This window comes from Amblyomma maculatum, chromosome 1, assembly GCF_055883805.1.
Source record: "Amblyomma maculatum isolate TAMU_Amacu chromosome 1, ASM5588380v1, whole genome shotgun sequence".
Lineage (NCBI taxonomy): Eukaryota > Metazoa > Arthropoda > Arachnida > Ixodida > Ixodidae > Amblyomma > Amblyomma maculatum.
In genome coordinates this window covers 339,054,771-339,069,817 of record NC_139344.1, presented here as the reverse complement: position 1 = coordinate 339,069,817, position 15,047 = coordinate 339,054,771, and the positions used below count along the sequence as shown (strand labels likewise).

Here is a 15,047-nt window from a genome sequence, read left to right as displayed (position 1 = left end):
GTTCTAGCGGGGGCGCATTAGACCATTATAGTGTGTTCTAGCGAAAAAAAGCTGCTCTAGCGTTCATACCGGATTGAGTTGGTGTGTGTGATGTGAACATTAAGGTAGGCGAAGTTTCACATTTAACCATACAACGACCGCATCTCCTTTGGGCTTATGCAGCCGCGCCGGGATTTGACAACAGTCCGACGTGCTTTGCTCCGGACGTGCTGCGCGCGGACAAGCGCACCACGTGCCGGCCACGCAAGCGTCTCGTACAGCTGCCTCCTGGGCCACCCGAAATTCTGCGCTTCCCGCGGCTGGTGGAGATGGAGCGCTGCGAGGGCTCGTGCGACCAGCTCGGGCGTTCCTGTCGACCCAAGGCTACGCGCCTCGTCAAAGTGCAGGTGCACACGCATATCTGGTTTGGTTTGGTTTGTGGGGTTTAACGTCCCAAAGCAACTCAGGTATGAGAGACGCCGCAGTGAAGGACTCTGGATATTTCGTCAACCTGGGGTTCTTTAACGTGCACTGACATCGCACAGCACACGGGCGCCTTGCTTTTCGCCTTCATCGATTGACTGATTGAGAACTTTATCTGCCACCGATATAGGAGGTTCCCCTACTCAGGTACGCAGAACTCTATGAAGCGGCCGCCGATCCCTTATTCTTGGGAACAGTAGTCGAGCACCCTAACCACTGCACCACCCAGTCAAAAAAAAATCAATGGGTCCAATTGGGAAGACCAGTCAGATTGAATTGGTTCTGCCAATGCCAAATGGTTTGTCCAATGGGTGCTGTCCAACCCAACTGGTTTCTTCACTCCCAATTGGGACACCCATTGGTTTCATGACTCCCAGTTGGGAATGAAGAAACCAATTGGGCGTCCCAATTGGGACTGAAGAAACCAACGGGGGGATTGAATAAACCCATTGGGCTAATGGGAAGCCCAATGGGTTACTTCAATCCCAATTGGGATTCCCTCGCTCCCAATTGGGACGACCATTTGAAACGAATTGGGCTTCCAACTGGGCTTCCCATTGGTTCTAATTGGTCCTAAGCAAACATTCCAAATTGGGAAAGTCAAGTCATCCTTGACTGAGATGTGCACAGATATACATACCTGTATAAAGAGACAAGAGTGAAAAATTTCAGTTCTTATAAAAAGTATATGCCACTTAATCTTATTGATTATATCATGTTCACTGTAACTGCAGGCATAATTAAATAAGTTAACTCTGAATAACAAAGATATGTGTCACTGGTCCCAGCAGCACTGTTCAAAGAATGGAGTATATAAGTCTGCAACCTGTGGATATATACATTGAATCTGTGTTAGTTCCGTGTGTGTAATGCTTGCTTGTCTCCCATGATTTCTGTAAAAAATAGTAATTTCATTCCACTTGTCTAAAATCGGCTCCCCTATAACTTCTAGACAGAAAACATTGAAATTGCATCTCCATTCTTTTTTTTTTTTCTTCAGCTATGTGAGTTCAAACCATTTGGGCTCAATGGGTATACCATTTGAGCTCAATTGGGAAACCATTTGGTCTTCATGGGTGACCAATTATTCCCAACTGGGAGCACCAATTCATATGAAATGGTCAGGCCCAATGGGTGGCGAAAACACAATTGGTTTTTGACCAATTCATTTCAATTGGGAAATTCCCAATTGGACCCATTGAATTTTTTTGACTGGGCACCCCGGCGGGACACAGGCATATCTGTCGTTGAGCTTTATAGCTGGTGCACAGCGGCCAACAGCCTTCCACGTAGCATTGAATATTAAGGCAAAAACCTTTAATGGCTCATACTCGCGACCATGACCCTGTTCGTCCGCCCACGAGAAGTGTCACACTTCGCGAGATTCCGCGGAATACGCGAGACGTCATCACCTTCCGTGAGGAAAATAGTAATAAATATATAAATAAATCCTGCCTCCACCGGGAATCGAACCTCCGGCAGATCCTCAGCCGAGTGCTTCAACCAATTGCCCACGCCAGGGATCGTGAAATGCACATCATCTCCTTGTGTACCGTGAGGATGATTCTAGTAGGATTCCGCGAGTGGCAGATACTACGCCTTGCCTTCACTACAGGGTTTTGAATATTTGGGGGCTGGGATTTAAAACATTTCTATGCAAAATCTACTACACCATTCGAGCTGAAATAACGATCACAAAGTAGCAAAATATCGTCTACGTTATCTGATAAGTGATTCAACATCGGTACTTGCCTAGATTTTCCGAAATCGAGAAAAAACTGCTCTCGGCGGCGTGCACAATTTTCGCAGAAGAGAGTCGAAAAGCTATTTTAACATGGTGCGTCATCTGTCGGGCAGCGAGGCAAGCGCGCCAACGGCCGGGATGGAGCTTGTCTCACTGCTCGACAGATGGCGCATCATGTTAAAATAGCTTTTCGACTGTCTTCTGCGAAAATTGTGCACGCCACCGAGAGCAGTTTTTTCTCGATTTCGAGAAATCTAGGCAAGTACCGATGTTGAATCACTTATGAGATAACGTAGACCATATTTTGCTACTTTGTGAATGTAATTTCAGCTCGAATGGGGTTGTAGATTTTGCATAGGATTTTTTTAAAACCCAGCCCCCAAATATTCAAAACCCTGTATAAACTAATCATAGAATGCCACTAAATTTTGATGCGTTCAAAGGAACGCTGGTTGTGTTCGACAAGGAGCGCGCGATGTACCGTCACGACTGCTCATGACGTCACCAGACGATTCACGCTATCACTTTATCCTGGCCTCTACCCTTAGAAAAGGCGTAAAGTCGCACAGGAACCGTCAACCAAAGGTTACGGAATGGGCTAGTTTTGGGGAAATTAGAGACAAAAGGAAGGCCGGATGCAAAATCACGGATATCGAGGAATGGGCGGAAGTTCTAAGCGACACGTTGGAGAGGCAACGAAAACGCTAGAAGGCGACGACGCCCCAGAAATTGCCGACAGCAAACTGCTGCACATGTGGGAGGCGAAACACTATATGGAACGCAGGCTTAAAAACCAAAAATGGAATAGGAACCTTCGCAGAAGGCTAGCTAGACACAACAAAGAAATCGAGAATTACGCGATTAAATTATGCGAACAAAATTGGTGCGACAGGTGCGATCAAATTGACAGGGGTATGAGCCTTTCCAAGACATGGGGTCTGCTACGCCATCTACTAGATCAAACAAAGTCCAAAACCCAATCGGGTATCAGGTTGGTTAAAGCTAGACACGCGTACGAAGGCACAGATGCCGATTTTATGGATAAATTAAAGCAAATGTACATTGGAGACACCACCTCCTGCGCCCTCCCGGTGTACACGGGAGCGGCGAACGACATATACTCGATGCTCCCATTACGGAGGCTGACGTAAAGGCAGAAAAGTTTCAGCCTAAAAACTGAATCTGGCCCGGGTTCCAATGGTATCACAAACAAGATCCTCAGGAACTTAGATTCATCGGTCTTACAGAGTACATGAAGGAAGTTTGGACCAACGGGCAACTACCCCAGTAATAGAAGCAGGCGAACGTTGTACTAATCCCAAAGCCGGGCAAGCCCCACAAACTTGAAAATTTCAGGCCAATCTCCCTAACTTCATGTGTAGGGAAACTCATGGAGCAGGCTAAGCTGACAAAGTACATGGAACAAAATGACTTGTGGCCTCATGAAATGATCGGCTTCCGGCCTGGACTGAGCACACAGGACGTGATGCTCAGATTAAAACACGATATCTTGGACACAAAGTCAAAATATTCTAAAGTGATCTTGGGGCTAGACTTGACAAAGGCGTTCGATAACGTCAAGCACGAGGCTATACTCCAGGGCTTAATCGACATATGTGTAGGCAAGAAAACTTACAATTACGTAAAGGACCAGAGGTACCGGCGATTAAAAGAGCCGCCACGTTGTCCCTCTCGTACGACTTGGCTAAGGCGGGCCTTCATATATGCCGGGTGGTCTTTAGCATAGTGTGGTAGTTTATCACTGTATACGCTCAGTATGCATGAAATAACAGACACAAGTTAGAGCAGTAGTGATTGAGCGAGTAGAAATGTGCATAAACGCGAACGAGGATCTGCCAGGGGAACTGCAGACGGGAGCTATTTTGTGGGTCCGCCATTTTTTAATTTCTATTTTTTTTTTTTGCTTGACGGTGACTATATCAACCTGCGCAAGCATAGCCATCGGCAGTGGCTCCGGCCAACTGCTGCGGTCTGTCAGTCAAGTTGCCGTACATGGGAGGAATGTGTTTCCCAGACAAGGCCCAGAGGCCTGGAAGTGATTTCTGGGCACTACCTGCGCCATCCAATGGAGATGCCGTCGTGGAGCGCTGCGGGTCAGCATGAAATGCTGCCGCCAGGGCCGAAACGTTATATACCTCGATACACTGAGCCACCGCGGGGGGCACAGCGGCTGACCGTTTTCATGCAGATTCACTACGTCTTTTGCAGGTGGTGACACTGAACGTGACATCGGGAAAGCTCCAAGCCCAGTGCGCTGAAGAGCAACTGGAGAGGCACGAAAAGTGCAGTTGCATGTGCCATCTTGACAAGTCGCACTGCACCCCACAACAGGTGACCACTCTATTCTCCCTCCCTTATGCACAGCTGCAACGACACGATACAGCGAATGAGAAAAACAGGCCAATTCTATAATGCAGACTCGGTAATAGAATCCGTTTATGAAACACAATCTTTGAAGACGACCGAATAGTTTGTTAAACGAAACGTCATTTCCGAGTTGTATTCAACTGTCTCCGAACTGCCAGTAAAAAAAAATCTGTACTGTACCTCTTCCATACGTGACGGAGCGCCATGGAAACGCCGACTGCGGCTCTCAATGGAACGCAGTCGTGCGGGCTTCGCTCATTGTGAAACGAGCGGTCAAGGAAACAAATGAGGCGCACTTGCCTCGCCCTAGCTGTACTGTCCTTGTACCGGCATGCTTCATTTAAATCTAATACAGATAAGCGGAATTTCAGACAAAAACGCGAGCATGCACTGACTAGTTGTATGAAGCTATTCTTGCAGTTGTGAGTACGTAACGAGTACCCTTCATCTTGTCGTGACATGCCCGTATACGTTAACTATATGCCGTGCAGGAGTTCATGCCGTCGGAGTGCGCGTGCCGCTGTCCAGACCAGGCAGAGAGGCAGCTTTGCAGCGGACCGGACCGAAGGTGGGATTCAACAACGTGCCAGTGTACATGCCTGGAGGTCGAGTGCTCCACGGGCCTCCAGTTCAGCGAGCAGGAGTGCAGGTACTAAGAGAAGGGCAGCATTCGAGGGGGGGGGGGGGCATATTTACAGACCAAATGGTGAGACAATATGACAAACAAAAACTGCATATCGAGACGGCACAGAGGTAATCGACAACACAGGCCGGGACTAAGAAAAGTGCGGTAACACACACACACACACACACACACACACACACACACACACACACACACACACACACACACACACACACACACACACACACACACACACACACACACACACACACACACACACACACACACACACACACACACACACACACACGCACGCACGCACGCACGCACGCAACAAATGAGAAGGCGTTTGTGGGCATTGTAATCTACTTTCGGCCGTGGGCGCGGTCTTCATCAGTAAAAAAGCGACTGCTTAACAGCGTCATATAGTTAGGGTAGCGACATCAACATGACATGAAAATAACAAAACCAAACATGTAGCCCCAAAAAGGCACGTGGCCCATCCGAAAATTAGCCTGGCTATCTCAGATCGTCCTGTTTGACAAGCCATCAATGGGGTCGCGTGTGATTGGTGTACTCTTTTCAAGCCACATAAACCTTCCAACTTGTGATTTTGCTATGCGCGTTTCATTCGTATCCCTCATAGAAATAATCTTAGAATATTTTCCACTATTGTGCATCATTCTCGAAAATGCATTTTTCTTTTTTTTGCTTTTATGTAACTGCAGCATGTTCCAAATCGCATTTTGCTACATTTGCATTTCACCACGTGCAACTTTACAGTTTTTTGAACAGCCCCGAGCTAGAATCCCTAAATGTAAGTGCAATTAACTAAATACAAAGTGAAGAAAAACAAAACACGTCACCTGGGGTGTGTGTATTAGTGAGTGCAGGGGGTGGGAAGAAGTTTGTGGCTAGGAACAGTTTAATGACATTTCAGCCACGGGACGGGTCGTCGTCATAAAAAGCGCGAATGCTAGCAGCGTCACACATACATACATACATACATACATACATACATACATACATACATACATACATACATACATACATACATACATACATACATACATACATACATACATACATACATACATACATACATACATACATACATACATACATACATACATACATACATACATACATACATACATACATACATACATACATACATACATACATACATACATACATACATACATACATACATACATACATACATACATACATACATACATACATACATACATACATACATACATACATACATACATACATACATACATACATACATACATACATACGTGCTTGCGTGCGTGCGTCCGTATGTATGTATCTGACGCTGCTAGCATTCGCGCTTTTTCTGGCGAAAACCCGTCCCGCGGCTGAAACATCAAACTGTTCTTAGCCCCAAACGACGCCCCCCTCCTCCTCCCACTAACGCACATCCCACCGGCGTCCTGCTGTGTAATAGAAGAGACACTTGGGCTTGTTTGTACGGTGACATGATGACTAAACAGCTCTAAAGACGGGGAAGAGCGTATAGGTTTGTTCTGTTTGTTTTGCTTACACTTTGTAATTTAGTTAATTACATCTCAGTCAAAATAATAATGGAACTAATTCATGCCAACGGCAGAAATTGAAAACGCAATCCCCTATGCTTTTCTTGGATTCAGATATACAGGGTGTCCAAGCCAACTTTGGCCTAGGTTTAAAAACCGAAATATTTGAAGAAATATAGGCCAGGGAAACCACTTGTATACAGCTGCCAGCCGTCTGGCGCACCACAAGAAATGTTTAAATTTTTAATTAACTAATTAGCGATTAAGATAATTTTTCTAATTTGCTATCACCTTTAGACAATCAATACTATATCTGCAAAGTGTGAGAGCGCTTTCTAAAACCCCCATTCCATTTATTTGCGATAAACAAAGCCTCAGTGTATCGTTTTTCCAAATTCTAAAGAAAGCCCGCGAAATAATAAAAAAAGTATGTCACGTGACTGGCGCATTCGTGCACTACGGTTGTGGTACTTCCAACCTGGGTTTCAGTGAGCGAAATCAACGGCAGCCTTGGTTCCACGACCCCGTTGCAGCGGCAGGCCAATATGTCTGCTGAGGTTTCTTCGTCCGCTTCAGCTAGTCGGCGCACGAGGTGGTGGTGGTGGTGAAAACGTTTAATAAAATATAGAGTTACATGAAGGTTGCTCTGGGGTCAGCCTTAGTGCCCTTCCCCTCACAAACACTAGGTGGAGTCCTTAGTACGGGGCCCCAGTGGCTTCCGCTGCCGCCATTGCTCGTTTGACCAAGGCCTTTGGGCTTTCAAGTCGGAGCAGGCAAGTAGGGTCGCCTCCCAGTCCTCCCGAGTGGTGTTTTGGTTAGGTGCAAAGGCAGGATTGGAGGGGCACGCCCACACCATGTGGAAAAGGTCCGAGGACATTTCCCCGCAGTGCGGGCACTGCCCGGAGAAGGCACTGTCAAAGTGTTTAAATGACGCCGGGCACATCATGGTATTCGTAAGGAGGCGAAGAAATACGCGTTCCTCCGCTCTTGTTAACCCTTTACACGGGTGGGGGTAAATATTGTGTCTGTTTTGGTCAGTCAATCAGTTCAGTCGTTCAGTCGTGTCCGACTTTTCGTGACCCTATGGACCATGTCACGCCACGCTTTCCGGTCTCTCACTATCTTCCTAACATCACATAACTTCATCTGCAGCGCCTCGAGGATGCTATCTAACCATCGCGTTCGCTGCCTACCCCTTCTCCGGCGACCTTCAACCTTTCCCAACATCAAATCTTTCTCCAGCGACTCCTCTCTTCTCATCAGATGACCAAAGTAGCTGAGCTTTAACTTTAGAATTTGACCCTCCAATGAGCAGTCAGGGTTTATGGTTGGCAATATCGACTGATTTGATCTTCTGGCAGTCCAAGGAACTCTCAAGAGTCTCCGCCAGCACCACAATTCAAACGCGTCAATTCTTCGGTGGTCAGCCTTCTTCACAGTCCAACTCTGTCTGTTTTGGTACAGCTGCGTAATTTCTCTGAAAGTGTAGGCTGGTGTAAATTCTTCTGAGGAGGAAGGAGACGAGGTTGCCCGGTTAGAAAGCGCGCGGGCGGCGGCATCTGCTGCCTCGTTTCCTCCTAGCCCAGAATGGGTCGGAGCCCAGACTATGAAGCGGCGGGATGGACTTTCCACGTACGAGCTGTTTTGCAGTAGTCGGTAGGCCAGGTCCGAGCTGTTTTTTAGTATCCGGTAGGCCAGGTACGGGACCCAGTCCTGTTGAAAGTTCCTACACGCCCCTCGCGAGTCCGTTATGATTGTTTTGGAATCAGAGTGTGTTGCTGCTAACGCAATGGCGACCTCCTCTGCCTGTGTTACGCTTCGGGCTTTAAATGTGAGCCCGTTTACCGTTTTGGACTCGTGGATCACTGCCGCCGTGTACCACCCGCCTTGGTGCGGGCCGGACGCGTCTACTTAGTACACTCCGGGTTTCCCTTCGTAGTGATGAGCTAAGGCCTCTGCCCTGGCCATGCGCCTACCCTCGTGGTCGTCTTTGGACATATTAGTGGGAAGTGGTTGTGGTATGTGTAGACGGCTTAATAGGCGACGCCCCGACGGTGTCTGCGATAGTCGCGTGTATTGGCTCGTGAGGTGGGCTTCTCTCAGCTCCTCGAACGAGTTCGTCATACCCAGACCTTGGAGTCTCAGGTTCGACGTGGTTATAGGGAGGTCGAGGGCCTTCTTCGCTATTTTGCGCGTGATCACCTCGAGGATGTTCTTGTCGTGTTTCTTGAGGTGGAGATAGGGGGTCGAGTACAGGATTCTGCTTGTTACGAAGGCACTGGCCAGCCGTATAGCATCTTTGCTTCTCAGTCCCTCTTTCTTGTTTGAGACTCTGCGGACCATTCGGCCCACCTGGTCTCCTACCTTTTTTAGCTTGCCGAGCGTGGTCGTCGCTAGCTTACGCTGGTGAATGAAAAGGCCCAGTACTCTAATTTCCTCTCTCTCTCGGGTATTGGTTCTGATACAAGTCGCAATTCTATCTTGTCTGTGCATTTTTTGGAGGGACGAATATGGACGAATTCGGATTTTTTTGGTGAGCACTGAAGGTCGCATTTTTTCGCGTACTCATTCACAGCGGTGGCTGCCTCCTGCAAGCTGGCCTCCATTTCTCCGAGATAGCCCCGCGTGGCGGCGCACGTGACGGTACTAGTTGCAGCGAGCTCGCTGCAACCATCGCCAATATATCAACCTACCGCCGAAACTGCCCTGTTGGGTCACGGCCGCAGCTAACTTCGTTCACTCAAACGTTTGAAAGCACCATAATCGTGACGCGCGCTTGCGCGTCACGTGATATTTATCTTGTATTTCGCGGACTTTAGAGCTTGGAAAAACGATGCACGCGAGGCTCTCTTATCAGAAATAATTGGAAGGGGGGTTTCAGAAGGTGTTTTCCAACTTTGCAAATCACATTTATTGCCTAAAGGTAATACTTAGTAAATAAGAAAAAAAATGTATGAAATACTAATTGGTCAATTGAAAAAAATATATATATTGTCTGTGGTGCACCAGATAGCTGGCAGCTTCTCTGGCCTATCTCAAATGTTTTATTTTTTCACCCTTGGATAAAGTTAGCTTGGACACCTGGTATAGCAAAACTTCGTGAAATACCAGCCATCAAGACAGCGAAAAAATATTGTTCAAATTAACGAAGTACTGCAAGAAATCGAGCCCAGGCAAAATATTAAACTGCGAGAACGTGCTGCGCATAAGCCTCGCTTCGTTGCGCCGCCGCACTTTGTTTAAACTGTAGTCTCCCGTGGGGTGGCATTGCGACGCGCTTTTAACTTAAAGCAACACATTATAAGCACGATGTGATGCAAGCAGAGGTCAAAACCAAATTGACGTGAACGCTCGAGTGCGGCCCGAAAGACTGGCGGCAAGCCTGCAAGGCCGTGTAGTTTCGGATTCCGCGCCGCGCGCGCCCGAGATTGAAAATCGTCTCCTCTCTCCAGTTGTCTGAAGGAGCGACCGTTGGCGCAAACGAGCAGGGCAAGCAGTGCGCAATTCAAATTTCTTGGAGCGTAGCCGATCTGCATAAGAATTACCTACAATTTTAATGTATGCAGCTCTGTGTTTCTTGCTGGGAACGGACGTCGTCAGGGTGTTTGTACTACCCGCCGCTCGCCCATGGCTACTGCCCCACAAATAAGTCTCCCAAATTTCGGATAGTCGCATTTCTGAAGAAGGATCGGCTTTACACCACGACGGCGGCGCAAGGGCGCACCCTCACATACCGCTCCGTGGGCCAGATTGGAGCGTGGGAGCTCGTGTATCGAGGCAGAAATGAGAACTTCGTTGGAGTTGAAGCTCACATTAAAGCTACAATGAACGGCCTTTGAGGAAAAATCATCGCTGATCGTAAAAGGTCTAATTCTGTCCCTGGTACACATAAGTGCAATAACTCAGTTAATTCCTGCATCACGGACTAGCGAAGCAGGCCACACGAAAGTCGCTGCAAGCCTTCGGGCAGCCAGCCAGGCTGGCTTTTAACCGCATGATTATGACCACGGTGATTATGACTGCCAGTGCACCGAACGCCGGCTTTCTTGCATGGCAGCATGTGTCGCGTTGGAAGCATGCCAGACCGAAGGATACTTCCCAAGTGATTCGAAGTTCACCTCGTCAAGCGGTTTTACAGCGTTAGCACTGCCAGCAGTTGGACCCTCAGCATGCCCGGCTGCATGCGGGCAGCAAAGTTATCGTGGGCGCGCTATTAGTAGAAGCACCTCTTGCAGGGGCATGACGCGTAGCTCGATATATCGACTTTCCATTAACATTTCCATTAACGAAAGGTCGATAAACGCGAACACTACTGTATTTTTAGAGCTTAGCGGCGCCCGTTCATGACTCGAGCGGTGGTGGTGGTGAAAACGTTTATTTCATATTGGGAGGTTTGACGCGGAGCCTTAAGGGCTTCGGCCTTATAATACTGGGTGGAGACCCTAGTCAGGCACCCCATTGGCGGTTGCCGCCGCCCGCGCACGCCGCGTTAAGGCCCTTTGGGCCTGTAGGTCGCAGCAGCCGAGCAGGGTCGCCTCCCAGTCCTCCCGGGAAGGGTTAGGGATGGGGGGAAGGGATGGGTTTTGTTGGCAGGCCCATACCATGTGGTAGGTGTCAGCCACATCCCCACAGTACTGGCACTGTCCAGTGAATTGGGAGTCAAAATGTTTAAGTACTGCCGGGCACAGCATTGTGTTAGTGAAGAGGCGCAGGAGCAGCCTCTCGTTCGCTTTTCCTAACCCTTTGCAGGGGTTAGGGTATTTGCGACGCGAGTTTTGATAAAAAATTACAATATCTTTGAATGTGTAGGCCGGATTGGAATCGATGTCCTCAGCCGATTCGAGTCCCGAGGAAACTGCCCGGAGAGAAAGCGCGCGGGCGGCTGCGCCAGCTGCCTCGTTCCCTGAAAGACCCTGGTGGCTAGGAGCCCAGACGAGATATCGGCACGCGGGGTCCATGTCCCGACAGCAATTTTGAAATATTCTATAGGCTAAGGGGGTGGTCCACCCTTGGGCGACGTTCCGGCAAGCCCCTCGTGAGTCGGTGATGATATATTTTGAAGTGTGGTCTGAGGCGGCGAGTGCAATGGCTACCTCTTCAGCGTGTGTTATAGATTTGGTCTTGAATGTAAGGCCATCGACTGTGCTCCCGTTGTGAACGACTGCGGCCGTGTACCAGCCACCCGGATGGGGGCCCGAGGCATCCACGTAGAAAACACCTGATTTGTTGCCATAATGGTGGGCCAAGGCTTCCGCCCGCGCCAGGCTCCGCCCATTATGGTCTTCTCATGACATGTTGGCAGGGAGAGGCCGCACTCTGAGGGCGCGTCTCCAGAGTTCTGGGATGCGGAGCCTCTCCTCTGTGAACTGTTTATGTTGAATGTTCAGCCGAGCAAGAAGGCGGCGACCCGACACTGTCTGTGTGAGGCGGGTATATTGGTTCATCAAATGTGCTTCCCGAAGCTCCCTGAAAGTGTTCACCACCCCATAGGGCCATGAGCCGACTGTTGGAGGTGGCGTCGCCGTCAGCGTGACTGGCGGACAGTTCCAATCTGCTTGGCCTCCCGCGAACCGCTACGCTCGGCTAGGCTCGGCCGGAACACGGCTACGTCTTGGATTAGTCTTGGACAGTCTGGTGAATGGCGGCTAGCAAGCGGCGAAGTGGGGAATTAGCAGGGTCATTTGTTTAACCTACACCAGCTACACCAGTGTAGGAAATCTCCTATATCTACAATAGATTTTTGCTGCACAGGTGTAGCTGGTGTAGGTTAAACAAATGGCCCTAGTGTTATAGACAACGGGTGGCTTAGTAGATTGGGGATAGGACGAGAATTGAGGCATGCGTCACCGGAAGGTGGCTGCCATGCAGAAAGAACCAAAGAGGAAGAGGTCATGACGAGTGCCGAACCAACGAGGAGGCGTTGGCCGAACAATGCACAACTACAGGGTAGGAAAGGCTGCAGAAGGGTGACTACCGTAAATGCATAAGTTTATGGCGAGAACGGAGGAATGGCAAACACGACACGAGGACGAGAAAGAGGAGAGCAGTGGCGAAAGAAGGAAATGCGGAAGCGCAAGGTAGAAAGCAGAGAATTAGGAGAGTGCGGCCGGGACATGCGAAAGGGATAGTGCTTAATTTGTGCCATGGTGAAATATGAGCGCGCAGAAGAGATGGTCACACCGCTCATGCGCTGTCCCATACGAAGTCGACGAGACGCGGCGACCTCCCCCACTGCGACCAGCTCATATGACTCATGGATAAACATCTTTCAGAGCCAGGTGTTGGTCTGGCACCTGAAAAACATTTGCCACTGCTCAGACCACAGGCCTCCTTTGTGAAAATCAAGAACTGGTAATGAAGTGTCAGCTGTAGGATAATTATGTGTAGTGTTGGAGCACTCATGCATACACACACACGTCTTTCTCATATATTCTTTACTTCATCATATGGCAGGTATGAAATACATAAAGAGCTGTATGCAAATTTTGCATTACCGAGTATTGTAATAGTCTTCCAAATATTTTCATGATATTTTTCAAACGGATTCAGACAGTTCGATATAAGCAATAAATCAACACATCCAGGTTCAATATATATCTCGGATCAACTTTACACATAAATGAGCTGTTCGCACTACTAATCCCTATATCCAGAATGATGCACATAAATTGCCAGCAAAAGGTAAACGTTTGCTTCACAATGCATTAGTATTTCTGCTTCTTCAATACTAGTGCATGATTTGGTGTGCCATAAGAGCCGGCAAGTGTCCTAACTACACCTGCTACAAAAGAGAGCAGTCCGGTGCATAGCAAATTGAACTTATCCTACTAGTGCTGGTTTTGAAATATATTCTTTCAAGTGTTTTATTTGTAAAATTTCAGGTTGATCGTAGACTACAAAACATTCTTGAAAATCTACACTAATGACAGAATAATTTTTGCAAGACTATACGAAAACCTTCCAGTTCTACTGACAAGGCATGGAGAAAAATATGTGTCTCCACACCAAGTGCACGGCAATAACTAGATCCTATATTACACTTTAACTAGGTTGGGCACAGTAAGTTTTGATCTATTAAGAAAACTAAGTGCATAAGTCGTTTCTGCTGAAAAATCTATTTCTGTCCAGAATGTTGCATTTTATTGCCGTTTCTTACTACGCAATATGAAGTATGCTATTTTTCCTTTCACATTCGAAAGGTTGTTTTGTTTTGCATAGGGCATTGCCATGTACCGATCTGGATGCTGCCGATGCCTTCAATTTCACTGTATTGTCATGCTTACAAGTTTCCAGAGCACTTGTTTAGCCATGTAGCCTTTAGATGCTATTCCTTCTTTGTAAAAAATAAATAACTGATAGCAAGCCAGGAGATAATCCTTGACATGCATGTTTTCAAGATACATGGCAGCATGTATTAATCGTGTACCTCCCTAGGGACAACAATGAGCCCACTGTTTTTTCTTTGTCCATTTCAGATGCGTGCCAATGGAATAACGTCGTTTCTAGATCACTGCTTTCTCAAGAGTAAACTCGAGGTAAAATGTGTTTGCCAGTACAAACACCAATACATGGAAGTGAAAAAAAAAACGAACAAAAAAACATACGAGCTTATTATTATTCCCTAACAATATTTATTTCAGCCCATAGTCCACAGGCAAAATTTAGGGGAATAAATTAAGGTCTTAATTATTAAAGCCATCACTGTGCTCGAGAGTATCGCCCGACATGAAAGTTCCCAATTCAACATGTTTGTAGATGGACAATTCTGTTGATTGGATGTGAGCTAATAAGCTATAGCAGAATTACTCCCCCATACAGGGGAGCAGCAGACATTTTACCTTTCGTATCCATAAAATTGCTCAATGCACAAGAACTACACATGTATGCATGATGTAATTGGCAATCTTAGGCTTGACCCTTGCAGAGCTACAAATATGTGTAGTAAGATGCAGCAAAAAAAAAAAAAAAAAGGACAACAAAAAGCAACAAATTCTACAGCAGTGGCAAAACTCAGTATAGCTACTGGCATTCAGCACACCCATTGGCTGCAGTGAGAGTGTAGTACTACACACTGTATAAAAGGGAATGCTTCAGTAAAACAGCAATTTCTCCCTTAGCACAATAGAGGCAGAAGAGAACTCTTTCTTCTCAAAATTACTTCCTAGAAGCTTCATCCTTTTAGTGTATTCTCTAGTTTGATGTACAAATAAAATTGTCTGCTTCCATTGTGAATAAAGCACTCTTGTTCATGTGTGCCTACACA

The 15,047-nt window shown here is 47.3% G+C and overlaps 1 protein-coding gene across 2 annotated transcripts in view; it reads left to right on the top strand.

Annotated features, from left to right (window-relative positions):
- The window catches only part of LOC146207554 (vascular endothelial growth factor A-like), a 28,612-nt gene extending 13,567 nt beyond the window's left edge, over positions 1 to 15,045 (top strand). Inside the window, exons 3-6 of one of the 2 annotated variants that reach the window (XM_084588479.1) lie at positions 163 to 386; positions 4,436 to 4,558; positions 5,086 to 5,243; positions 14,260 to 15,045. In XM_084588479.1, coding sequence (XP_084444605.1) covers positions 163 to 386; positions 4,436 to 4,558; positions 5,086 to 5,243; positions 14,260 to 14,278 — 524 coding nt within the window. In that variant the 3' untranslated portion in view covers positions 14,279 to 15,045. Of the gene's footprint in view, positions 1 to 162; positions 387 to 4,435; positions 4,559 to 5,085; positions 5,244 to 11,593; positions 11,731 to 14,259 lie in introns of those variants that run through there. The other variant, XM_084588470.1, reaches the window with a different exon arrangement.
- Positions 15,046 to 15,047: the final 2 nt, after the last annotated feature.